Source organism: Triturus cristatus, chromosome 2_1 (genome assembly GCF_964204655.1).
Source record: "Triturus cristatus chromosome 2_1, aTriCri1.1, whole genome shotgun sequence".
NCBI lineage: Eukaryota > Metazoa > Chordata > Amphibia > Caudata > Salamandridae > Triturus > Triturus cristatus.
Window position 1 is genome coordinate 439,570,185 of NC_140581.1, and position 26,241 is coordinate 439,596,425.

General features: G+C 45.1%; 1 protein-coding gene across 1 annotated transcript in view; it reads left to right on the forward strand.

Annotated features, from left to right (window-relative positions):
- CDK7 (cyclin dependent kinase 7) overlaps window positions 1-26,241 on the forward strand; it is a 236,933-nt gene that overhangs the window by 34,668 nt on the left and 176,024 nt on the right. Inside the window, exons 2-4 of the mRNA XM_085632210.1 lie at window positions 10,602-10,661; window positions 18,041-18,074; window positions 19,132-19,199. Of these exons, the coding sequence (XP_085488336.1) occupies window positions 10,602-10,661; window positions 18,041-18,074; window positions 19,132-19,199 (162 nt within the window). The remainder of the gene's footprint in view (window positions 1-10,601; window positions 10,662-18,040; window positions 18,075-19,131; window positions 19,200-26,241) is intronic.

Sequence of the window (26,241 nt, forward strand, 5' to 3'; positions counted from 1 at the left end):
GGGCATCCCTGTCTACTACCTTGCTGAATCAGGAACTTGTGAGACAGAATCCCATTTATGTGTACTTGGCAAGCGGGAAGGCATAGTGGACCCGGACGTAAGCTTGAAATTTGGCCGCAATCCCCATTCTAAGGATGATTTCAATGAGAAAGGCCCAGCGCACGGAGTCAAATGCCTTTTCGAAATCAATTAACAGTATAGCCACAGACACCTGATAGACCTAATTCGGGCCATCGCCAAGTGTACCCTCCCAATACAGTGCCATGTGCTCCGACCGTGGACCAGCTGGGGTATCACCCGTATCGGGTGGTTGGCCAGGAGTTTAGCGTTTAGTTTGACCTCTGTGTTGAGGGATTTGTGATTTGGGCCGGTAGGAGACACAGTGGAGTGGTGGTCGCCCCCTGTTTGGGCAGGGCAGGGCAACTAGGTTGGCCAAGTCTATGTCGAGTGGGAAGTGACATCATTGATTACATCACTCATGACATCTCAAATGACATATATAGTGCCCCAGCCATTTGGTGCAGAATTCACCTATATTCCTCCCTAGTCTGTTATTTATGTGGCCGGCACGGGTCCAGCGATGCCACGTTCTATACTTTCCAAGCCTACAATTTTGATTCAAGTTCATGACCTTCTTTTTCCTTTCTTTTCCCTGACACAATATATTACTTAGCCTCTCTCCCAAGTTCTGTGTACTTCCCGGAAGACCACCCCCTGAGGCCACGATCCTTAATTTTCATTGGAATAGGTTTCTGCCACTTCCTAGGTGTATTTCTGTGTGGCCCTGTCAGCTCTCGGGGATCCAGTATCCACCCAGGACTGGTGTGAAGCAGTGGAAGCCACAGACATGTGACCAGCGGAGAGAGGTCTGATATACCTCTCGTATCCCAGGGGAAAAAACATACCAGGAAGCCGCAATCGCCTCTTCACCATTCCATGTGCCCCTCTGAAATGGTTGAAATCTACAGACTAAAATCCCATCTCTCTCAAACCTGCAGCAAAGCCTGCATGGACAAGCGTTTTATACTTGACTTTGCCTAGAAAGCCAACATTTTTTACTGTCATGTGAGTTTCCTGTAGTAGGATTAAGTCAAGGAAGTGGCGCCCTAGATATTTCATCACCAACCCCTCTTCACTTTATTGCCGAGGCCATTCAAATTCCAGGACAGAATTGTGAGAGAAGTGCCCCCACCTCACTATGTGTTACTGTCTGCGTCTTCTGTACCTGAACAGACCAGCCACCTCAACATGCAACACAGCCACCTCTCCTTATCACCTTGTGCGGAGAGCTTACAGCTGCCTGCCCTTCCAGTGCTAGAGATGCCTGTCGGCAGCCCATGAGGATTCTATACGTTACCAACTGTAACAGAAAATCACAGTTTTATTCAGGCAGGGCCAGACCCCTAGGCAAAATCTACTAAGCAGGCCACTTGTATGTGTCATATAACTTGACCCACCACCCAGTAACTCATCCCGGCAGATCACCCATACCAGACAGTACTTCTCACAGTATATCTGCTGTCATAGAAGTGACCACATGTATGTCAGCATCCTCCATTTCACCGCTTGAGGTGATGGTGCCTTCGTTAGAACCCTCCGAATTTCTTTTGGGGGATGCCCGTCTCTTCTTGGAAGGCCACAGGGGTCCTTGTAGCAAGTCCTCTATAACTCTTGCTTTCTTCGATTCTGGCTGGCCCTCTGTGGGAGTCGCCCTGGAGTGTTGGGGGAACTGACTTCTTAACCTCTGTTCCTGCCAGCCCGGAGAGTGATCTCTGTCCTGGTCACCTAGCATCAGGTGGTCGCCTGCTCCAGCCACTCCCACACCGCCGCTGCAGTGATGAAGAAGTGTGACTTCTTCCCGGCTGCGACCTTGAGTCACGCATATTTTATGTTAAGATGAAGCAAGTATTTTGTAACCACCAGAAACGTTTTGCGCTGTTGCTGCTCAGCATTGGTATACACTGTGTAGATTCTCGTGTGAGAAAGTTGACTTCTTGTTGCAGTTTTGGAATTATTGCAGTGTGGTCAGCAACCGTGGGTGGGATTTTGTGCCATACAAGATTTAGTTTCCACCAGTTTTTTTATGATTGGTGTGAAGACGTCAATCACCACTGCCTCTATTTTTATTTTTTGTGTGGACATCTATATCCATGTCTGCCTCTGCATAGACCCTGATACTCGCCAGTTGGCCCATATTCCCCCTGCCTTGCAGAGGTTTATTGTATTTCCACATCCAGGAGCTGGTAGCGCCTGTCAAGAGCCAGGTTGCCAGTGTGAGACCTCCAAAGCAGGGCCTACGAGATGGCCTGGTCCCAGTCCCCACAACTGAGCAAAGGCCCTACCTCCAAAAGCTAGTAGTAGTTTCCCGGGAGGTGTTCAACCTAATCTCTGTGTGCTCTTGCCGCGCTTGGGCTCTCTGTCGGTGTGCCCTTCTGTACACCATTGTCGGCCCAAGCGAAATGGCTGCATGGAAGTTCCACAGCCACTCCTAGAGACAGGGAAAGAGGAAGCAGCCCTCCCCACTGCCAACTGCCTCCATTCCCTCTGCCACTGGGCCGGCAGTGTCTGCACCCCACCACACTGGAAGGCCCAGTTCCGAGTGTCCCACTTACCCGGTGCCACTGGTGTAGGCCTTGGCGCTCATGAACACTTTCAAGACGTGGGGTTGCTGGGCTGAGGTGTGCAAACCTGTCTCTATATTTGCCAAGACAGGAGCCAGGGTCTACCCTCCCCCCCCGGCATCCCCCTATACTAGACAATATTTATCCTAAGCTCTACTTCAAGGCCTCAGTAAACCTCAGATTGATATTAGCCCAGAAAGACATAATTGGAGAACCAGTAATCTCTTCAATTTAAACACATGGCTTTGGAGCATGAATAAATGTATGTTCTTTTAAACAAAAAACATATTCTAAGCACTTGGGTAGCCACAGAAACAGTGAAGATCTGGGATCTCTGGCAAGAGCAGTTTTAGTTTAACCTTGGTACTTGCTCCTTCACAGAACGCACTGAGCCAGCTGTATAAACATTTTCTAATGACTATGGCTCACGTCTTCATTTTCACTAACTGTACTGTATTTGCTTTTCCTAAATGTGTTATATTACATTTATGTAGAAACTACTCATGACACGAAGTGGGTTGCAGAAGTAGATTTAATCCAAGAGAAGACAGCTTAGACATCCACCTGCTAGGTTTTGAAAAGTCAACCCCTTATTTAATAAATCTTTCACGTTCTTGTCATGTTCATCAAAGTTCTCCCCAAAATTAAAATATCGTCCTGGAAAGCAATTGCTCCCTGACAACCTTCAAAACCTCCTTCATTAGCCGCTGAAAAACCAAATGACATACGCAAAAATTGGAACATGCCTTCTGGTGTCACAAAGGCTGTTAAATGTTTGGATTCTTCTTGTAATTACACTTGATAGTATGCACTAGCTAAATCAATAGTGTAGAAAACAGAAGCACCAGATAACGTAGAAATTAATTCATGTAAATTGGGCAGGGGATGTTTGTCAATCCAGATCTCCTTGTTTAAGCTACGTAGATCTACACACAAACGGAGATCCCCTGTACCTTTAAGGAACAACACAATGGGAGATACCCAAGGTGAAGATTCTATGGGCTCAATTATTCTCTTCTCAACTAAATCTCTTAACATGACTTTAAGTTTGTCTCGATATGCCAAAGGTACATTTCTTACCCTATGTCTGATAGGTATTGCATCACCTTTGAATATAATTTTATGTTTGAAATTCACATATTTCCCCAGAGTTCAGTCAAAACATTTTGGGAACATTTCCTTAATCCCACTCACAAACTCTTCACTGTTGATTGTAACAACATAAACAGGTGGGGTAGCATTGGGGTCTAATGCCCATTTCTTGTTGATGAGGCCATCCTAAAATGGACACATCCTTGGTTGCCACGTATACCTTACCTCTGGTTCTCCTACCCTTAAAATCCAAATCTGCACGCATAAACCCTTCTAAATCAATTTGGTGCCCAGAGTATCCTCCAGGTTGAATATCAGGTGATACTTATTTCTTCTCACCCCACAGCTCGTTGAACACATTCTTACCAATAATACTGTACCAAGCACAGGAGTCAACCATCATAGAAACTGATTTGCCATCATTTACCACTGTACATCTAGGAAAACCTTTACAATTGACATCACCAACACACAATAAAGAATTAAATTCAGCAGGTGATTCATCCTCATCATATAGAATGTGTTAGACCTGTCAGCCCTTTGGGTGGTCCCTCCTCATCATTATTTATTTTGTCCCACTTTTGCCTCAAACCCTGTTAGTATTTTTTCCTTTTTGGGAACCACCAGACTTTTTAGTATTGATGCAGATTCAGGGAGCCATTTTATCTACCCCTGGAACTTCTGTCTGAGGGCCTGGAGCACAAAATGGTGGCCACCTGTGACATCATCAGAACCCACTGGAACCTACTAGAACCTTCTGCAACATTCTGGAACCCTGTGACAGTTGGAGGCGGTTTGGAATGTTGGGAAGGTAAGCTGGAGTTGACAGTTGGAGTTGGCAGTTGGCACCTGACTGGTGAAGAGAGAGCAGCAGAAACCTGAAGGAGGAAGGAGTGAGGCAGCAGGGGTGGAAACTTGTGCCTGGAGTGGGGTCCATAAACCCACCCTTGATACTAGTCCCTACTGACTGAGCCCAGCCTGGAGCCCTGTGTGGGAGAAAGCAAGAAAAACCATCTTAAGGACCTGGACAGCAGGAACAGGCCTTAAAAGTAAAGAACAGCAAGTACCTGACCTGGTTACTGGTAACTACCTGAAGTCCGACGTCGAGAAGCCTAGAGACCTGGAGCCCGAGGTGGAGAAGCGGCGCTGACTGGAAAGCAGACGTCGTACCCGGAGCCGCCAGAGGTCGAGAGAGGGCGCCGACGGAGGTCGTGGAGAGTACCAGAGGTCGAGGAGGAAGTCACCCGAGGTCGAGTGTGCGGCGTCGACGGGGGAGTGAAGTCCGCCCTCCGGAGTCGCCGGAGACCGAGGTGAAGCGTGCCGGAGGTCGGGAGTGGAGATCGCACTCCGGAGTCGCCGGAACCTGAAGAGAATCGTGCCGGAGGTCGGGAGTGGAGGTCGCACTCCGGAGTCGCCGGAACCTGAGGAAAGGAGCACCGGAGGTCGGGAGTGGAGATCGCACTCCGGAGCCGCCGGAAGTCGACATCGAGCCAAGGCCGCCCGACGTCATCGAACCGGAGCCGCCCGAAGTCGACATCGAGCCAAGACTGCCCGACGTCATCGAACCGGAGGTCGACATCGAGCCGAGGCCGCCGACATCGAACCGGAACCGCCTATCGACGTCGTCAAGAACTGACATAGCGCCGAGGCCGCCGACATCGAACCGGAACCGCCTCACGGCGTCGACACGACTCCAGCGGCGTCGGAGCTTCATAAAAAGGGCAGTAAGTGGAATAGAGGGCGCCTAAGGCCCTGTGGAGCCCTGAGAGACTATCCTAGGGGCTAGAGAGGTGCTGGAACCAGCTTTGTTAAATGGTAGCGGCAGTTTCAGTCGATAACCTTTCAAGTATTTGCCCGGCGGTAATCGCCTCTTATACCACTCGATAATTTACCAATGAAAGAGGCAGGCGCCGGAGACTGGAAGGCAGGAAACAAAGTTTTATTCCGTCGGAGCAGAACACATCAGATCAGACAGCAAGGTATCGTCACGAGGTGCTCTAACTGCATCTCTGAGACCTGGTCTCTTATACACTGGTTTATTGCTTTATTACACATAGTACATTCTTGAGATTCCCTTGATGCATGGGGGAATATCCCCTGAAGCCCCGGTTCAGATCCGATCCCACACATAGATACAGTAGAAGTTCCCACCCCACCCACAGTAGGAGATGGCTATTGCGCAGCAGGGTATTCCGCCAATTCCTGGGGGGTGTGTGTGACCGGTCGGGTCTCAGGGAGTAGGGGCTTTGATCTACTGTAATCCCTTTGATGTGGGGTGTTTCCCTTACAGTAGGGGCAATAAACTGTATCCGCAGGGCTAGGTGATGGCCTGGGACCAGTTCGGACAATGGGGCGCAGAGGAAGGGGTTATCAAAAGGAGAGGCATGACCATGTATGGGTTGTCGGTCGGAAGTGGTTCCGTAGCAGGGTCGCGCAGAAGGAGAGGGTTTATGGCCTATATGAGAGAGCGGGGGTGGCCAGCGCGCGGGGGATGCTCGCAGCGCCAGGGGAAAGCGCTGGCGATCGAGAGTGAGCGGGGAGAGAGGGTGGGGTGCCTAAAATGGCGGCCGTGTATTCGCTATGCGTGGCGCTGGGGAGAGGCAAGATGGCGCAGATAATGTTCAGTTTGCACGCTAAATTTCCACAGCTTGATTGTGCCAGGGGTGAGCTGAGACTAATACAGAGGGGTTGTGTAGTGTGGGAGAGCCAGATCTCTAGATTCCCCCTTGATCTACCTCAGTTTAGGCCTCAGCCTTGTCCAAGCCAGGGAGTATACCCCTCGGGCCATCCACCTAACCACAAGCTGTGACTGGGCCAAATCAGCCCATAGTATTTTAAATGTGATCTGATTTTACAAATGTCATTGTTGGCTGGTATTATTTATTGAGGGTACTCTATTTATTGTATTTATCTAAGTTATTCCTGTGATGTATTTATTGTCCTGAGCTAACTTATTCCTGCACAGTATTTATTGCCTCACAGTATTCATTTGACCTGATCCTATTTATTGCACCTGTAAAGTGTTACTATTTATTTGACCTGCACTTTTTAAGAAAAAGCCTTGTGTACTGTGATTGTATTATTATTTATTTAATCAGCAACTAAGAGAAAAGAAGATAAAGAGATATATTTTCAGTATAATTTTTAAGGTGTAGTGTCGTTTTTGGAACGGATGCACGCATGGTTATTGTGTGGGTATGACGTATGCTTAACACAGTGCCTGACCCCTGACCACTCGAGCCAAGCTACCACAGTGTATGTCTGGGAAGACCCCATTACCACCACCCTTCCGGTGTGGGAGTAGGGTTTTTCTAACAGAATGTGATTCACTTTTTGAAAAGATTTGCAAACTTTACCAAAATGACCTTTTCTTTGCATTTGACAAAAAGTTGTCCCATGCAGGACATCCTTTGAAGCTTCCTACATGGTTTAAACTTCCACACCTGTTACAAATTATAGGGTTTCTTTTCCCATACAATCTGTTGTCACCACTCTTCATATCTGCATCCTTCTTGAGAGGAATACACTGATTCTTCTTCAAAACTGTTTGATTCTTTACTACTGAGACTTCAGGTCTAATATCTTGAACTTTGACACCTTGACTTCTGATTTTGCTTACAAATTTCTCAGTACCCTTTGCTGTGTTTACTACTGCACTTAGAAAAGATTCCGTACCCAGCCATAATCTTTCTTGAATTTTCTTGCTTTTAGTCTTCATCATTATTTAGTCTCTTAACACCTGCTCATAAGTAATTGTTTCAAAAGCACAAGACCCTGCTAAAGTACGTAGTGCAGAAACATAGTCTTCAGTAGACTCCTCTTCCTTCTGAGCACGCAAAAAGAATTTAAACCTTTCCATCACAATGTTAATTTTCTTTCTGAACCAGACATTCATTTGTTTGATTGCTACTTCAAAAACATTCATGTCCCCTGCACCCTCTACTGTTGGAAGATTATTAAATTCTTTCATACCCGCACCACCCAAGCAATGCTTTAACAAAGCAAGTTTCCTCTTTGCGGAACAGTCATCCTCTTCAAATACTTCTACATAAGCAAAAAAAAACATAGGATACCATTGTTCCCATTCCATTTTTGGCTCTCCAGCCACTTGTAAAAAATGTGGTGTTGCTGAAATGTTGGCCATAGTAGCAATAACACACAAATGAATTCCGCTGTAGCCAAAGCTATAAAAAATACAACACAGCTGTATTTAACTGGCAGGCAAAGCCATGAACATTGTTGAAGCTGTGTCTATCAGCATGTGTAACTGGCAGGCACTGCAACATAAATTAGCTGCCTGTATCCTATGATGTTGAAACTGTGGCTTTTAACGCATACTAATGAAATATTGACACAGCTTGAAGATAGTAATTATTGCTGCGGGTTAGGCGGTAACTAGGTAACAACGCGCAGCGTCCTTATTTGATTCCGTTCCGTAATACAGACTTTTAACCAAATCCAAGATGGCTGCCGGAAAACATGGTCTGACGCGTTGACGTCACAGCACGACCTCCTCCGATCCAAAGCTCGCGCAGAATGGCTAATATCTGCGCGCACCAAACAAGGAACAACAGCAACCTCCAAACTTGGCAGAATATATGAAAATTCCCTACCGGAGGCTCACAGCTGTTCCAAAAACACATCCACGAAATTGCGGCATAAACTGAGGTTCTGGCTGGAACTACTGGATGAAGTCACCCGGAACACGGCAAAATAAGTGAGCAATGTCTTCTTCTTTACTCCTGATCGTCGCCAATTCATGTAGAAACCATTCAGGACACGAAGTGGGTTGCAGAAGAAGATTTAATCCAGGAGAAGACAGCTTAGACATCCACCTGCTAGGAAACAATTGGTACTAACTGCTACTCCTGAATACCCCCAAAGGAATCCAAACCCAACATTCCTATTCCAAATTCCAATAACTAGAACACTACAACATATACCTGATGCTTGTTGTTCATTTGTACTTTTCTCCACTTCTTTGAAATGCCAGCAAAAAGATTTATGTATGAAATAAAAGTGGTATACATAATGGTCAATTACGTTTCCAGTCGGCATTGATCAGCCCATGAGGCTTTTGTTTGGTGCCTCAAGTGACCAGTGGACTGTAAGGGGTGAGCCCTTACTGTACCCCCTTGTGTATCAGATCATTCAAAATGTTTTAGCCTCCGTCCTCTGTCTCGATGAAAGCTGTTCAGAAGCTTCTTGGCCTGTTAGCCTCCTTTACCTGCTTATCAGCTAGGGCAGGTTGTATATGTGGGCACTACAGTGTAATCTGAAGTCTCAGTGGGCCTACCATCAATGAAACCGGCTGGATTCCATCCAGGTGTTGGAGGAGACTGCACAATATCTGAAGTGGTGGCTGCTTGACTGCAATTGGACCAGTGGCAGACCCCTTTTCCGATACAACCTAAAGTTGACAGTGGTGACTGATGTGTCACTGCTGGCTTTGGGAGGTCATCTGATAGAGGTGGAAATCAAAGGTCTCTGGTGGAACCCTGACTCCATAACAAGCTGTTTGCGTTGCGGGCTATTCATCTGGCACTGTGAAGACCTTCCTACTGTGCATCAAAGGGAGGCTGGTTTCTGGTTCTCACAAATAGCACCACCGCCATGTGGTACTACAACATGTAGGGCACAATAGGGTCCTGGAACCTGGGTCCTGTGCCAAAAGGCTCTGCGCCGCCTAAGTTGGCTGGGGCGTCAGAGCATCTCCCTCATCATGAGCCCCCTGGCGAGACATTTAAAAGCCAGGGTGGACGAGGTCAGCTGGCTATGTCTGGCAGATCATGAATGGCAGTTGCATACCGAGGTGGCGCGAGAGACCTGTCTAATTTCTTCAATAAAGAACTTGTTTTATTATTTTGTATTTTATTTATTTTTGCTCAAACCATGTTCAAACAAGACCAAATATCTATAAGAAACAGACTCATAGGACCACAGACAATGGAATTACTATTCAGCTTCTTTGGATTTACCACATAACTGTAAAGACATGGACAGATAGGAGAGCAAGCAAAAGGGCACCTATGGTGTACACAGGTCCTTGACCACTGTAATTAAACTAGACTTGCAAATACTTTGTACCACCAAGAGTTTGAGCATGGCTTAACCCCATTTATGGATACCCGTCAAGACTTGAATCGCTAAAAAGGCACCCTATACTTATACTTGCAAGAAAAGCCTTCAGAAAGCCCCAGGCCTGTGCGCCAAAGAAAGGGCGAAACATGTGTTGGCTATCCAGAAGAAACATGTTCATGGGACATAAGAAGCTCAAATAAACGTCTTCATTTTTGAACAATTTGAATAGTATATCTCTTGTATGTTTTCCAGATTTTAATACATGAACTAATAAGGTAGAGGCATTCACATTTCTGTACTCCTCTTGTACACATATCTTTACCACCTCAGAAAATCAAACTATGGAATTAAACCAGGGCTCCAGTGCTGCAGGGCCTTCACACTCTAAAAGTGCATGCCTCATTCAATCCTGTTATTTTAGCTAAAGCTTCCCAAGACTGTCAGTCTGACAATACACCATTTTAAGAAGTCTCTTATCCATACGTGGGGGCGTAATAAGCTTTGTGAAATTTATGTGGCAACCTGAACTTTTAACTCATGTGTGTGCAAATCATTAGTAAACCTATGCCTCAACATAAACTTTGCCTCAACGTAAAATGTGCGATGATGTGTGTATGATATGTAGTGCCATTTCCCCCACAATGTCAGGCATCCTGCAGCAGATCTATTTGAATTGTTTGTGTAGTTGAAAAATATAATGTATAAATGACACTAGCTTTCTAGCCATAAAATGTACTTCTCTTTTTTTCTCCTCTTGAACTTGCTGAATGCAAAGAATTCTTACAGCTCTTTTGTCTATATTTGTAGTTTGCTACCGTCTACAAAGCAAGAGACAAGAACACCAATCAAATTGTTGCAATTAAAAAGGTGAGTTAGCTATTCCCCTCTTACGTTCACTTTGGTCAATCAAATAGATAATTAGAAACGTAAAAAAATACATAATTTACCATTTCTGTAATGTTTTCCCTGTCATAATCTCTCTTGGGCTTAGGGTGGTCCTGCCTTGGCAATGGACAGATCTGAGAGCTCTTAAACTTGAAAAAAAAAAATTATGTAATAAATCAGGGACCAGAGGAGCCACTTTTCCTCTTAGACCAAAAATAGTACGGAACCCAGAATTAGATGGCCAGGTCACTGATGAAAAATTGGCTTTTTGTTGCGGTCAACTCAAAATGCTCTCACCTAACTACCGATTGAGGTTAATACATTTTAAATATCTACACAGGTACTACAGGACTCCCTCCACGCTCCACCACATGGGGATCAGGCATGCTGAGAGTTGCTGGAGATGCAGGTTTGCCCCCGCCTCCTTTCTGCACATGGACTAGCACTGCCCACCCATTGCCGCCTTCTGGGCCGACATTTTCACCAAAATTCAAGAAATTCTGGGTGCATCCAGTGGACCCCAGCTGCTCATCGGGTTACTGATGTATGTAAAAGACACCCAAACCAAGACTCGCAAATTACACGCCATGCTCCTTACTAGCTAAACGCAGGGTTTCCATACATTGGAGGGACAGGCGGGCCCCCACGATCAAAGCATGGATACAAGACGTTACCTTCAGCCACAACCAGTTAACCACTGTCTGAAAAATGATGCAATCAGCCTCTAGATCGAAAGATGAATGGGGCTCCTTCCTAGATTAGCTAAAAGCACGCCCAGATGACAGTACCTCCTCTCTTGTCCGCACTGTCACCCGTGCGCCGCAGTCACCAGAACCATAGGTATATAATGGTCCCCCAAAAGGCCTCTCCCATCAGGCATAAATGCCAGTCACTCCGATGTCCTCCTCTGTGGTTTTACTATTGATAGATAATTAACATACTGTCATGTCATACTCTCTGTGCGAGCTTGCTTAAGGCAGGTGCTGTCAAAAAGATCACGTAAAATATGATGTGCCTTGACTGTTTTGTTCGGTTGGAAGTTTATGCATTCATGCTAAATAATGTACTGGATTAATTAGACTATCCATTGTGATGAAGAATGTGTTCCTATTTGTTTCCTTTCTTTTTGTTATTGTTTATGAAAATGTCACTAAACAAATTTAAAAATAAAATAGTACAGAACCCAATTTCTCTGATAAAATCTTGGTCTACATTTTTCAGGCATACCTTTTCGTAGATAGGAATGACACTGATGCTGATGGGTACTTCATATCGCAGATTCCTCTCCTTTAGATTGCACATCTTTAGAATATAACCAGGCACAGAGTGGATCCGAAAATGTTCTTTGCAGTGCTTCTGCATGCCACTAGGTGACGCCGTGTGGCTCTACATTGGCTTTGTTACGTTCTGAAACTGACAAAGCGGGGTGCATATAAGCACCACCCCCTACGTGCCAACATCAGTTCCTTTCTTTCCGCACATTTGAATGTAGATCTGGAGCTCTGCTTCCTATTTTGTCTTTTTTTCTATGAATTTTCTATTTGCATCCAAGAGAACAATGTCCTCACCTAAAACTACAGGGTTCCAACCATGCCATTACTATTGGAAACAGATATTGGACACTGACCTGCATGAGCTGTGGCATGAATTCAGGCCATGCAATGAGTGTGCCCTCACGCACCTGACTGCAATCTAGGATTTAGACTACTTCAGCCACGAAGAGGATCTATCAGGTTAATCGAAGTCCAAGTCGAAAAAGAAGCCACACTCTATCGAAAGAGAAGCTGTAAAGGCATCCAAGTACGAATCTGTCTTGCACCCTATCCCTGCTTGCGGAGTCGATTCCACAACTGCTTGCGATGCAATCTGAGTTCCCTGGGTCTTCAGCAATGCAGCAGCAAGTCTATTACGTCTAGGAGGCTGTGGTGTGTACTTTTGGCACTCTTCTGGCTCTCTGATGTGCCTTCTGGCCCTAAGCATTTGCAGGGGGCTGCAGTAGGGGTACCTCTTGCGGATCTGTCCTTGGACTGTCTGAGCCCCTCAGCCTATCATTGGCTCCGTATCGACTCTAGTGTCAACTTGTATTTTAACTCTGAGACCTGTGCTTGTCTCTTCATTTACGTTGATACCAATGTCACTGGCATCGGTGAAAGATTCTTTGCCAACTCCAGGGTCCGACCCTGATCTGATTCCTTCTCGATCTCAACCAAGGTCACACTCTGTATCCACTCCAGCAAACCCAGTTCAGGTAGAGTTGGATTCTAACAGCATACAGCCACTACCGCGGTGCGATCCTCAGAAGCTCCAAATGTTTTTGGTTTCAATTCAATCTAATTTTAACTTCCTGAGATGATGATAGTAATGATTTCCCCCCCATCATTATGATGCTGACAGTTTATATATGGACCTACAGGACGTCAATAGGCTTGAGAGTTCCCCCTGATAAAAGGTTGTTGGATTGTTGTCAGAAGAGTGTGCTTCCTTTGCTGTGGTGATTCAATGGGCTACTGAGGTCTTGGACATACAACTACCTTCTGTTGAGGTTAAAACAAATGTCCTTGTGGAAGTCCTGCCCCCTGGCTCTGCTTCCTTCTCCCATCTAACAAAGCTTTAACTGATACTCAGATGGGCACCTGGTCTAAGCCTTGCTCCTACCCACTGCTGAACAGAGGGCCAGGCGACACTGTTTTTATGACAAAGCCCCCTACTTCAGAGAGTCTAGTGGTCCAGACTTCCACCAGAAAGGTGAACCCCCAATTCATTCCCTATGACCCCCCCCCCTCTCCCTCCCCCCAATCCATTTTCCCTCCGGGAGTCAGAGGATGGACGCATCCAGGAAACAAATGTTCTCTCCAGCCAGCTTGGCCTTGAGGTTGGTGACAACAGTTTGCATTCTAGGCCGATATACACATGCCCTTTGGAACATGGTCAGCCAGACCTTGCCAGCGGTTCCTTAAGAATTTAAGACTCTCTGCTTAAACCATTCAGGATGGTCTGGTCTTGGCCAAATATGTCATTTGAGCTGGCCTGGATACAACGTATTGTTTGGGGTGAGCAGTTGGCTCTAGTGTGGTCCACAGGGTTTTCAGGATATGTACAGGCAACCCTTATGGATTCCTCCTATTTGGTGAAAGATGACTCCGCTTTAGAATGTTTTAAGGAGTTCTGGGCTTCAGCACGTTTTTTCAGCCTCTCCACCCATGCCTGACAGTTAATCTACAGTTTCAGCTGGAGGCTACTCAAGGGGGTTGGCATACATGTAGTGCCAAGACTCTCTGCCCCTGCAGCAGTCATCTGGTATGAAGTATGCAATGTACAGGTTCAAAAGGGCACCAATCTTCACAGTCTTTCCTCCCCTGCAGCATCCGCTGTCAAGCCGCTTTAATTTGTTATTTATGGCACTTAACTGCCAGTGGGAGGCAACATCCAACATCTTCTTTGAGTGTGACGAACCATCTCATCTGACAGATCGGTCCTACAGATTGTCCAGGAAGGCTATGCCTGTTATTCCTTTATGATCCAACTTCGCTTCCTCCCACATCAGAGCAGCTCTCAGAGGAGTGCCTTTCCATCTTGCTACAAGAGGTGCATGCTCCATTTTACAATGGAGTCATCAAGAAGATAGGGGCGTTTTGTAATGCATTCTATTTCCTCATGCTGAAGAAGGATGGTGGGCTCTGTTCTAGTTTAGATCTTTGCCTTCTGAATGCATTCCTGCAGAAGAACAGATTCGGAATGCTCAAGCTGACCCAGGTGTTGTCTGCCCTGGATCCAGGTGACTGTGTGGTGGCCTTGGACCTGCAGGAAGCTTATTTTCGTATGCCGGCCCTCCAGTCATGCAGAAGTTCTCTGCAGTTCAAGGTAGGCCAGAAGCATTTGTAATCTCCAGTGCCCCGCTCACCTCAGTAGTGCCCCTTATATGTTCATAGAAGTGGTCGTGGCTATTGCCACCTATTTTCGGAGGTTGGGGGGGGGTACTAGTTTTATCTTATCTCGCCAACTGTCTGTTGAAGATTGGCTTGCCACAGTTGTCCGGGACCACCTCCAGACAATGGCGAGCCTCCTGATATTGTTGATGTTCTCGATCAACAAGCTGAAGTCGTACTTGATTCCTTTGTAGAGGCTTCCTTCAGTCGGAGCGGTCTTGGTTACAGTGCAGTTCAGGGCCTCTCACAATAAGTCCAGAACATTTGGGCTTTGATCCCGATGTCTCAGCCTGGACCTAAGTCTCGGAGAGAAGGATTCTAAGGTTTCTTGTCCGGTTAACCTCCTGCTTGTCGACTAGCGCAAGCGGCATATGTGGGCTCTGCAATGGACTCAAGTCTCAGTGCGCCCACTGTAGGAAGCTGCTTTTTATGTCGCTGGCCAATGTAAGGGCACACCATGCAAAAAGTCCAGACAACCCTTATTGGTTTACAGGGGCCTACTTTAAGAATCCCAAGTGCTCTATTTGTGGTAGTGTTGTCGAGTAGCTTAGGTTTAGCATTTGTTGTACAATAAATGAGACATACTCAGGAAGAAATCGGAGACAAATTTATAAAAATAATACTGATTTTGTAAGAATTTAGACACCAAGATCTTCGGAATCAGGTAAGCAGTTTTTGAGTTATCGATTTTACAAGACTACAGTAAAAATGCTCAAATAACGGTTTTTGAGGTATGAGCCTTCGAATGTTTGTAATGTTATACTATGGGAGGAAAAACATACACACCAAATATATACTTGCAGTCTGTTTTCGGCAGTGCCCTTTTAGGACTTAAGGAGCTTGGGGGCCAAGGTCCAAAGAACCACCAGCAGTTTGGGTTTCCCTGTCCTGTGATGTCTGGGTGCAGAGTTCCTGGTTGGGATGGTATCTTCGAGTGCCACACTGGTAAGCCTCCTAGAGACTTCCTCCTGACATGCTGCTCCCTTGGTGGGCCCAGTGGCCAACAACACGGTGTACCGGACAAGTGCGGTTCTTGTCTGCAGATGCAGTGGGATGGCTCCTCCACCCCAAGGGAGGTGCTAGACAATTGGCGGCGGGCTGGACAGTTCTCCGAGTGTTGGGGAGGATGCACGGCTTTTGGAGAAGTCGGGTCTTTGCAATTGTCGAGGTTCCATCAGCTAGGCAGTGTTTTCTTCCAAGTTCAAGGTAGGTCCTCATTTCTCGTGGTGACTGCTCTTATTTGTCGTCCTTCTGTTCCCATGTAGGTGAATCTGTCCGTCTAGTGTCAGGAAGACCCTTAAATACTCAATTTGGGCGTGTTTAGGGGAGTATAGGGAAGTTGCCAATGGGCTACCTACTACTGGTTGACTACACACCTTATATGAGCACTTCCTGTGGGAAGTGGGTATCACCCTGACCCAGAATTCTCTATTTTCACCAAAAGCAAGAGGTGGGGCTAGCCCGTACGTGAAACACACCACCTGAATATCTAATTTCCCACTTGCTCTGGTGCCAAAGGGGCCTTTGGGCAGGGGGTGACTTTCCCCAGGTCTGGGGAGAAGCTGTGGTCGCATATCAAAGGCGATATAGGTTTTGAAGCCTCTGGTCTCGATATGCTAAATTCACTAGCCATCCTGCTGGAGGAGGTGTCATCACCTTCTGCCGTACAGACATTGTTCCTGGCCTTTGGGAGCATGGGTTTTCACATGCAGGTGGTCAGAAACTCATCTGTGGTGGCAGTCTGGACGATACCAGTCAACCAATATACCAAGTGACTAGTAGGGTTACAGGGGACACCTCTAAGATGCCCTCTAGCTGCATGTCTTCATAAATCAAGTCAAGATGTTTGATACCAAACAACAATTTGATTCAGCACTCCTTGTTGTAACAATCTCAAGTTGCATCACACAGTTAAACACAACATCAATTCAGCAGGTATGTTTCTGTCTCTTTATTCATGAATTCTCCTTCACAAAAGATAAAATCGTAGCCAACGTGTTTCGTCCTCTTGGACTTCTTCAGGGCATAAAAGTGTTGGCCTTCTATCCTGAGTAAATATGTGTGTTGTTCTATCCGTTTCCTTAAGGTTCTCGTGGTAGTGACCTTCGTAATGTCAATCTCTTCTTAAATTGAAGCGTCAATTGTTATAAAATCATTATGGTGACCATTCTTTTATTTTGACCTTTGGTCAGGGTGCGACACTATAGCGGGTGTTACCCCATTCAGCAACTTCAAGTGTGTAGACCACGTAGTATCCACAGATTGTGAGGCCAAAGGTCCAAATAAAAGACTAGTCACCATAATAATTTTATAACATTTGACGCCACGATTTAAGAAGAGATTGACTTTCTGAATATAATAAAACCCATTAGTAGGATGTCCTATGAAATTCGCAAATGTGACACTCTTGAGTTCTCTGTGTATCTTGATTGAGTGTGAGGATAGGTGATTTGATTGCCTAGTTTGGTAGAACTTTCTTGCACCATTTCTTCACTCTCTTTTCTGACTGTAAATGATCAGGCTTACCCAATACGTTAAAGAAATATAAACTAACAATGATGAGATAAGAATAAACCGAATAAAAATATCATTTGAATAGAGCTTTGGATATGTGGTTAAGCTAACAATAAGAATATTACCCAGACTTTCACCATTCTGAAAATATTTTCTGCAATGAAACTGGATTCAAATGGGAAAAAGAACCTGCTTAATTTCATCTCCATGCCACCCAGATTGAATTGGATTCATCTGCTGTAACTCGGGTGTAAATGTTTGAGGAACTTTTGGTATATTCCACAAAACAAGTTGTTTACTCTTTATATCTTTAATTAATAGTAGCCAGCTGCTGTCATGTGCACAGATATCAACACTTTTAAAAAATGCTTATTTTCTTTTCTGTTTTTTTTTACAATGCTTATTACTGACAGTTTTTGGATATCAAGTATCGTAAGCTAGAAGTTTAATTTATTTCTTGCTCTTGCAGTTGTTGATAAGCTTGGCAATATCCCAGATTTGAATTATAAGTGAATATATTGGTCTGTTCTTCGTGTTTGGTGTTTGTAGAGGCACTTTCTTTTGATTTCAAACCATTAAAAAGTATGTACAGCATGGTAAACATCTTCTTAAACACGCTTTTACCTTGTAAAATTCATCACCAGTCTGGATTCTCCAGAACTCTGAATCGGTGCACATCGCAAAAATTGACAAGCTCTTTGACCTCGCTGCATTTATCGCTGACCCAGCTCACCTAGCTGCATTTGTGTCCGTGCAGTGCCTTGCGTTGAGCCTGATCTCTTTTACATGCTGAATAAGTTGTTCTTCAGTACTACATAATAGAAACAACTCTTAAATACAGCATAAGAAAAATGCAACATAGGAATGTGGTTTTCAGAAACAAAATGTAAACCTGTGTAACCAAAATGTGTTGTGTTACAGATTAAACTGGGGCATAGATCAGAGGCTAAAGATGGTAAGTACTTCACACCCATCATTCTTTTAATTATATATTTTTTTAAAATATGACTTAATTTACAGTTTTCACATGATGGCCGCTGAAACAGAATTGGCCTTTGTAATCAGTAAATTATGCCTGGCACTTTGTGACATTCTAACGATTATGGATTTCCTCTGACATTAAGGATGTGTGTTGTGAGCACAAGGATGTAAACTCATTACAAAGGTCCACATTTTGCAAGCTGTTATGGAGCAGACAGACTTTGTTGCAAATACCACATTGTTTACTACACCCAGCCCATCCCTATCTCCGACAACTCGTACAATTATGCAGTGTTCTAGTACAGACACAGTGAGACCCTTCATCATATGCCATGTATTGGCAATTAAAGAAAAGAGTAGCTCTGATTGCAGTCCTAATTAATGTTGCTATAGTGCTCTATTTTTATTAATTTTAAAACAAACCTTTTATGTGCACTACTTTTTATCACTGCTGCTTAGCTCAATTCTGCATCTTGGAATGGCCAACATGTGGTCGGACATTTTGTCATTCTCAGTGAGAGATTTGATCAGTGGTATAACTGGCTAAAGTTCAAAAGATATAAAATATTTCTGCAAAAGGAAATGTAGCTCTGTAATATTATGAGAAAAGAGCAGTGCACAATGTACAATCTGATAAAATAAATATAGTTTTGAAAATTGTTTAAATCATGCTGCATTCTAGTTTGCGTCTGAATTGCACGGAAAAATCACTCAAGTTCAATTTGTGTCTATAGTAATGTCAATCCACTTTAATGTTTAAAAAAAAAAAAAATTACCTTTGCCTCTGTCTTGCATGATTTTGCAGATGTAGTGTCAAGTCACTGATGAGAGACCGAAAATTGTTACAGAAATTGTTTTTGGGTGTTTATAATCTATTTACTATTTGTGGTATATTTTAGTGTTAGCTTTCCATTTTATTTACATATGAACGAGTACAAAATATGTTGGTAGCTAGCATATACATCTTAGTTGGTCATGACTTTGAGATTTGTAACATTTTATTTAACTACTAATTTATATGCTTATCACAGGAATTAACCGGACAGCACTCAGAGAGATTAAATTATTGCAGGAGCTAAGTCATCCAAATATTATTGGGGTAAGTAACAAGCAAAACAAAAGCTGTACAAAAATCGCAAAATACATGTTCTACCCTCAGCAGCTTGAAACAGCCCCATCCTTAAAAAGATGAGGGTCATCTGAAAGGGGTACTAGTGCTTATAAATTCCATAGTCAGTTGTATTAAGCACCAAATATGAACATACTGTGGCATGGATGGTATGGTGTAGAGTTTGAATAATGTGGCAGAATTTCAGTAGTAGGTAGAAGAAGGGGAATTTCTTTCACAGCAGTTGTGGGATGAAGTACTGGGCAAGAATGACTTTTTTTCCCAGTCATCACTTCATCTTATGAAATAAAGGATAGTTTCTTAGAACTGTCGGTGCTGCTTTTTTGCACATTTTTAGGAGTTCTCTATTTCTGCTGGAAGATCCATTGTGTATATAGAGTTTGTTTGACTTCTCTATAGTATCTCCAAACTAGCTAACCGACTATCAATTCAGCGTCAGAACTAGTGTGAAAATATGGTGCATTATTTTCCCTAAAACTTGGTCAGCACAGACCTTTAAATCCCATCCCTCTCATTGACTTACCTGCATAATTCGAAACGTTTCAATTTGTGCCGCTGCAGTAGCCTTAAGGTTAATAAGATTGGGTCAGCACACAGTTGATGTAACCATAGGGAGTCGAGGCTGATGACGGTCAGATCAAATTACTTTATAGATCTCAAGACCAGGGAAGATAACCCACAGGACTGCTCTCTGATTATGATGCACTGGTTACACTGGGAATTCTTTGACAGAGTAAAAGAACCCGAGCAGATGGGTTCATTTGAGTGATCTGGTGGAGTCTTGAGATTCAACTTTCACCACAGGTGCAGTAATCACAATCTAGGGGCAGGCTGGGCAGTTGTCACAGTACTCAGGTTTTTGCAGTCTTTGCAGATCAAAGCTGTCCCAGGCAACACAGGGGACAACAGGCCTCCAGCTCGGTGCTGAATTAAGGCTGTTTTCTACTTGCAGGCAGTCTGCCTCCTTCCCTTGTAAGTTGCATCAGCAGCAAAATCCTTTCCTCCATCCTTGGAGTGCATACCTGCTACTTCAGGTAAGGCATTGATTGTTATCTTACGTCTGGTAGCAGCTTTGCTCTGCATAGAGTTCTTCACTGTAGACATGTGAAATCAGAACAGCCCAAAAGGGCCAGGTTATATGAATGTATGACGTTACAACGCATACATTCACAGCGCGGTATTTTAGATCGCGTTCGTTACAACACAGGTTCCTTACAACGACTTGCGCTGGAGGGCGTTGGACTTAGGAATAGTATGATTTACTATTTCAACTCCAGCCTATGTAACAGTAGGGAAAGTGTTGGAATAGTAAATCATACTATTCCTTAGTTTAGAGTGCCATCCAGTGCAAGTCATTGTAACGACTTGCGTTGTAATGCCCGTCATGTAAACATACCGCGGTGTAACGACCGCTTTGTAAAGGTCGTTCTCCGGTTATATACAGAAGCTATGGCAGCTGGTCTTAATGTGGTTTTCAGTTTCATGCCACCACTTACCAAAGGCGACCTGTCACTTTGGTTTCCTTTTGCATAGAAAATACCCTATAGTGTTCCCTTGATTGTGGAGGTTGGACACAGACAAACTGTGATCTGGGTTGTTCATTCAACCCATCTCTTTTTGTGTAGGTATGTAGCCTGTCTAAGGCCTTCCCTTTGCGATAACCTTTTTCTCATCTGTTGCACCTACTAAACCATAGGCTGTTCTGCTGGAACTGTCTTATCCAGAGAAGTGATTACAAAGAAGCCTTCTTGTTCCATACAATATTATGTAAATATAAACAAGTATGTACACTTGACTTCGTCATGGATAGACCGTGGGACAAAGAGGCAGAGGACACGCTGGGAATGGAAGACAACTTTCACCACCACTACAACTTATTATGCACTGTACAGCATTTAGGGCTACCTAGAAGAGTGAGGAACCCACCCCCTCAAGTATCAAAACATTTGGGGTTGAGGCCATGACTGCCTACAGGGGGAGAGCTTGTAGGCAGGCTACACACTGGGATGCAGGTTTAATCTATAAATCCGCTGCCACCAAATGATAGTCCTGTTGTGGCCTAGCCATCTTTTCTGTGTAGATATGTAGTGCTAATCTTAGTCCTTTGTGTATGTTCTCACCTCTCAGGCAAGAGGCTGATCTGCTGAAACTGACTTCATTCAGGGAAGGTGAACACAAAGCTTCTGCCATATTGAAAGGTGCAGGAATGCAAGCCTGCAACCTAAACTTAGCTTAGCAGTGAGTTCAGTAGCGAAGTAGGATCACAGTTCTGATCGACCATCTAGAATATTGTGCATTTGCAAGGTCAGTGCCACCGTTTTGAATAGGTCGGGTAGCTTTTTGTTGCCACTAGCTCAATGGTGACTTTGAACATGCACACATTTTTCTGCTGGATCCCTTCTATGACATCAGCCTTGAATTTGTGTGCCTTTTTTTTGCAAGAGATTGCTAGGTTTTAATGGTTGAGACTTCAAAGACCCCTCCTGTTCTTTTCGGTATCTTTTCTGCCCTGAATGGCCATTGCTTCTATGGCAAGCCACTTGACTTTAGGTTGTTCTCTTTAAGGCTTGAATTGTGGTGACTATGTTAAGTCCTCCCATCCTTTTTTTGGGAATTTTGTAAAAGTTTTCGTTTTAGATGCCAACAGGCATACCAATCTATCTCTGCTGGAACATTTTACTTTTCCTGTTGGCATGACAACAGAAGTTGTACAAGTGATCGTGGTTCTACTGTGTGGCGGGCTTTTTCTCAAGCAGATGATGCTGGTGGAGTGAAATTTGTCTGGAGACAATGGGTTCTGTGGCTATTTCTCCTATGGCTTAGCTGTATATTCACAAAGACCGGACCGCTCGTGTAGCCTTGATTCTGCATAAGGGCCTGCCTTCACAACTCACCCAGCTTGTAATTTTACTCTCAGTATTTAGAGGAGGCTCCTCTCAGTATTTAGAGGAGGCTTTATAAATTGGATTTGGACTATCCTTCAGTGTATGTAGTCTAACTCTCACTGGGTTCTCAGATGGACCACAACATACTTGAGGCTGAAAACAGCTTCCACTTATTTCTGCATTTGGGAAGATTTTCCCCACGGCTCGCAATGTTTCACAGGCTCCTCATGGTTGGATTCTGCCCTAGTAACAGAGTATGCACTTAGTGTTTTCACCTGTGAAGATTGAGACCACACAGCTTCCTGTTTTAACCTTCAGGTTCCAGACCTAAGGAGAATGGTGCTAGTTAAAATCAAATGATATTAAGACTGGGAATGAAAGGGATTCCCCTAACCTATAAAAGATTTCCCAGACTACAGATAATCACCTCCCACTCCACAGCGCCAACCTCACAAGAGTGTTCTCTATTTGAGCTCACTCGTCCAAAAACCTGTTTCTCAGAAATTGGAACAAAGAATGTTCAGGTCGACTTGAAACACTTCCATGTCTCAATTACTGTGTAGATACCACACAGAAAAGTCTACACTGCAGATTGCCAAATGCTGTGTAATTCAGAACTACAAATATTGACCAGGTGCCGATTTCCCCTTCAAACGAGCAAATGTTCACTTTTCAACACCAGTTTAACTCTGAGTTAGGCCATTGTGGGAGAAAAGTAGGGAGTAGGATTATCAATACTATCAAACACAGTATATATTTTGTTTAAGAAATATGATGATTAATTGTGAGGAGAGAAGATGATGAAGTTGGCTGTGTGTGTGAGAACATCTTCCGTCAAGTGAAGGGAATGAAAACCTGAATGGAGGGGATTTGCTGAATTACGAGCGGAAAGGTCCGGTATGGCATTTGAAGACAAAGCATTGGTATATTTTGGTGAAGAAAAGTAACTGGGGTACGTGACAGTAGTTTGAAGATGAGGAATGGTCAGCAGTAGGCTGTTTTAGTAAAGGCAAGACCATGGCAGATATGGAGAATAGCTGGTAGCTACCACTTGCGAGCAAGAGATGAATGTGAAAGGTTAAAACAGAGAATAACAGAAGTGAGAACAGGAAGTTTTATAGTCTAGCCTTAATGGGTCACCTTAGATTAACACATTTGAGTCATAGGATATGCTCTGCGGTTGATGTAGTGACTTGTGAGGGCACAGTGAGGTTTCGTGGCAGCTGGGGGCTAGGGGAGAGGATACGAAGCAGAGAGTAATCTGGTGCGAGTTTCTCTAGTAGTAAACTGTGAATTGTGCTTGCAAGTCATGGGGAGTGATGAGTTTATGGGAGTATCCTCACTTCTAATTATTTTAGGCCTTGTGTGCACTGTTGAAGTATGTAGGCTGGGACTGATTAAATGAAAGTAACAAAACAATCAGAATATTTTAATTGTAGTGTCTATGTTCGAGGCATATGAGCTGCAGATCACACACTGAGGATAAGATCGCCATCTGGTGTTGGGCTCGGATGATTGCAGGTTGTTGTTGTCTTCGGAAGAAGCCTTTGGTCACGAGGTTGGTGACTCCTCCCCTGGACAACAGTGCGCATGGGCATCCACTCCATCGTCAGATTGTTTTTTTCCGCCATTGGGTTCGGATGAACTTTTTTCCGCTCCAGCAGAAAACTTCTAGCAATCAATTTAACTCCTTAATCTTCATTCCATCGACTTCGAAATCAACTCGGACCGGTTCCGGAAGCGGCTGATGGACAGGACACCCTTCAAAAAATGCCCCCAGTGTGGAGCGAAGTTCCCCCACAGTGACCACCACGAGGTTTGTAACCTCTGCCTGTCGCCGGAACACAACGAGTCCACCTGTCCAGCTTGTGCCGCTTTCCGTTCGAAGAAGACCCTCCGGGACCGAAGAGCTCGACGCCATATTATGGCCAAACCAGCTCCAGAACCGGAGGACATCTTTGCTCAAGATGTTCCCGAAGACGACACCGAAGATCTCGAGATCGTGTCTGAGGCCGACGATTCCGATGACCTCATCACTCCAGGGCAGCGTGTGAGTACCACCCCCCCTGCCCCTGCCCCATCCAAAAAAGCATTGGTCAAGACTCCGCCAGCTGGGCCCAGTCGCGACCGGAAATCCTCTTCAGAAGCCCCGCCCTCGGGCCCGGCTCCGAAGACATCTAAGCCTGTAGGTGGCTCGGGCTCGAGCAAACCTCATCTGATTGTGCCTTTAACACCCTCAGCACCGAAAAAACCACTATCGGCACCGAAACAGGCTTCAAGACCGAAATCTCCATCGGCACCGAAACGTTCCTTGGCACCGAAGTCTCCACCGGCGCCGAAACGTTCTTCGACATCGATGCCTAAAAGTCCCTCGGCACCGAAACATACATCGGCACCGAAACATACATCGGCTCCGAAAACTCCATCGGCTCCGAAAAATCCATCGGACCTGAAACATCCTTCGGCACCGAAAACATCATCGGCACCGAAAACTACGTCCACACCGAAAACAGCTCATAAAGACCCGAAGCGGGCGTCGCCGCCACCACCTTCGGAGCCAGATGAACTTTTTCGACCAGATCCTACTCAAAAGCGGATCTACATCAATCCTAACACTGGACATGTGACTGCCATCCCATATAAAAAACGGAAGCTGGACACTACACCTCCCCCAGCTCCCATACGGAAAAAGGACTGTGCCACTTCACCACTTCGTCCTTCCTCTCCTGTTTTACCTTCTAACCCGTCCCCCCCTCCTCCTCCTGTTTCTCCTTTACCTTTACCTTTACCACCTCCCTATCATTCACCTCCTCCACAGGATGATAATGATGACTTAGGGGGAGGGGCGGACCCTGATTTATTTAATGATCCTGTTGATCCAACCGACCCGTTTACTTTTCCAGACACAGCACCGGTAGATGACTGGTCTTATCCAATGCCTGACATGCCTGACCCCACTACCTACCCCTCCAAGCCCTCCCCTCCTGATGACCACCTAGGGTTTGGCCAACTAATAAATAGGGCAGCAACGTTCCATGGTGTCACTATGCACACGGACCCCCTTGAGGAGGATTTTCTCCTCGATACCTTTGAGCAGTCACAAAAAACTGTTCATATACTTCCCATGATTAAAGGGGTTATAAAGCATGCCACTGACGTCTTTAAAGACCCTGTTCGAGCGAGGGTTCTCAACCCCCGCATCGAAAAAAAGTACCGACCAGCCCCGCAGGACCCTGCATACATTAAAGCCCAGCTCCCTTTAGACTCCTTGGTCGTATCAAATGCCAGGAAGCGCGTTAACTCACAGACAACTGGAGAAACGCCCCCCCCAGACAAGGAGTCTAAGCTTTTAGAGGCCTCAGGCAAACGAGTCGCCGCACAGGCGGCGAACCACTGGCGTATTGCCAATACCCAGGCCCTGTTAGCTCGGTATGACAGGGCACATTATGACCAACTTGAGGACCTTATGCAACATCTGCCTGAACCCTTTAAGTCCCAGGCCACTGACCTCATTCAAGAAGGCAAATTAATATCTAATGCCTCCATTAAATGCGCCTTAGATGCGGCAGACACTGCTTCTAGGGCGGTCAATACTAGCGTCTTACTCAGACGACATGCCTGGCTCCGTATTTCCGGTTTTAAACCGGAGGTTCAAACCGCAATTCTGGCTCAACCTTTCAACCAAGAGCAGTTATTTGGCCCTGCAGTGGATACTGCATTAGAAAAAATGAAGAAGGATAATGAAACTGCCAAGTCTATGGGAGCACTGCAGTCTCCTCAAAACCGGGGTTCCTTTCGTCGCTCCTTTTATAGAGGAGGCTCCAAAAACACATCAACTGAGACCACGTCCACCTTTAAAAATTCTGGACAAACATCCCCTAACAGAGGTTATTTCCGGGGAGGTTATAGGGGAAACAATAACAAAGGCCGAGGGCGGGGCAACAACAACAACACCCGCACCTCCCCAGCCACCAAACAGTGACTTGCCACCACTCCCCCCAGACCATTCCACTCCGGTCGGGGGGCGACTCCAACAATTCCTACCTGTCTGGACTTCCATCACCACAGACAGATGGGTAAGACAAATTATCCAGTCTGGCTACTGCCTCGAATTCATACAATCCCCC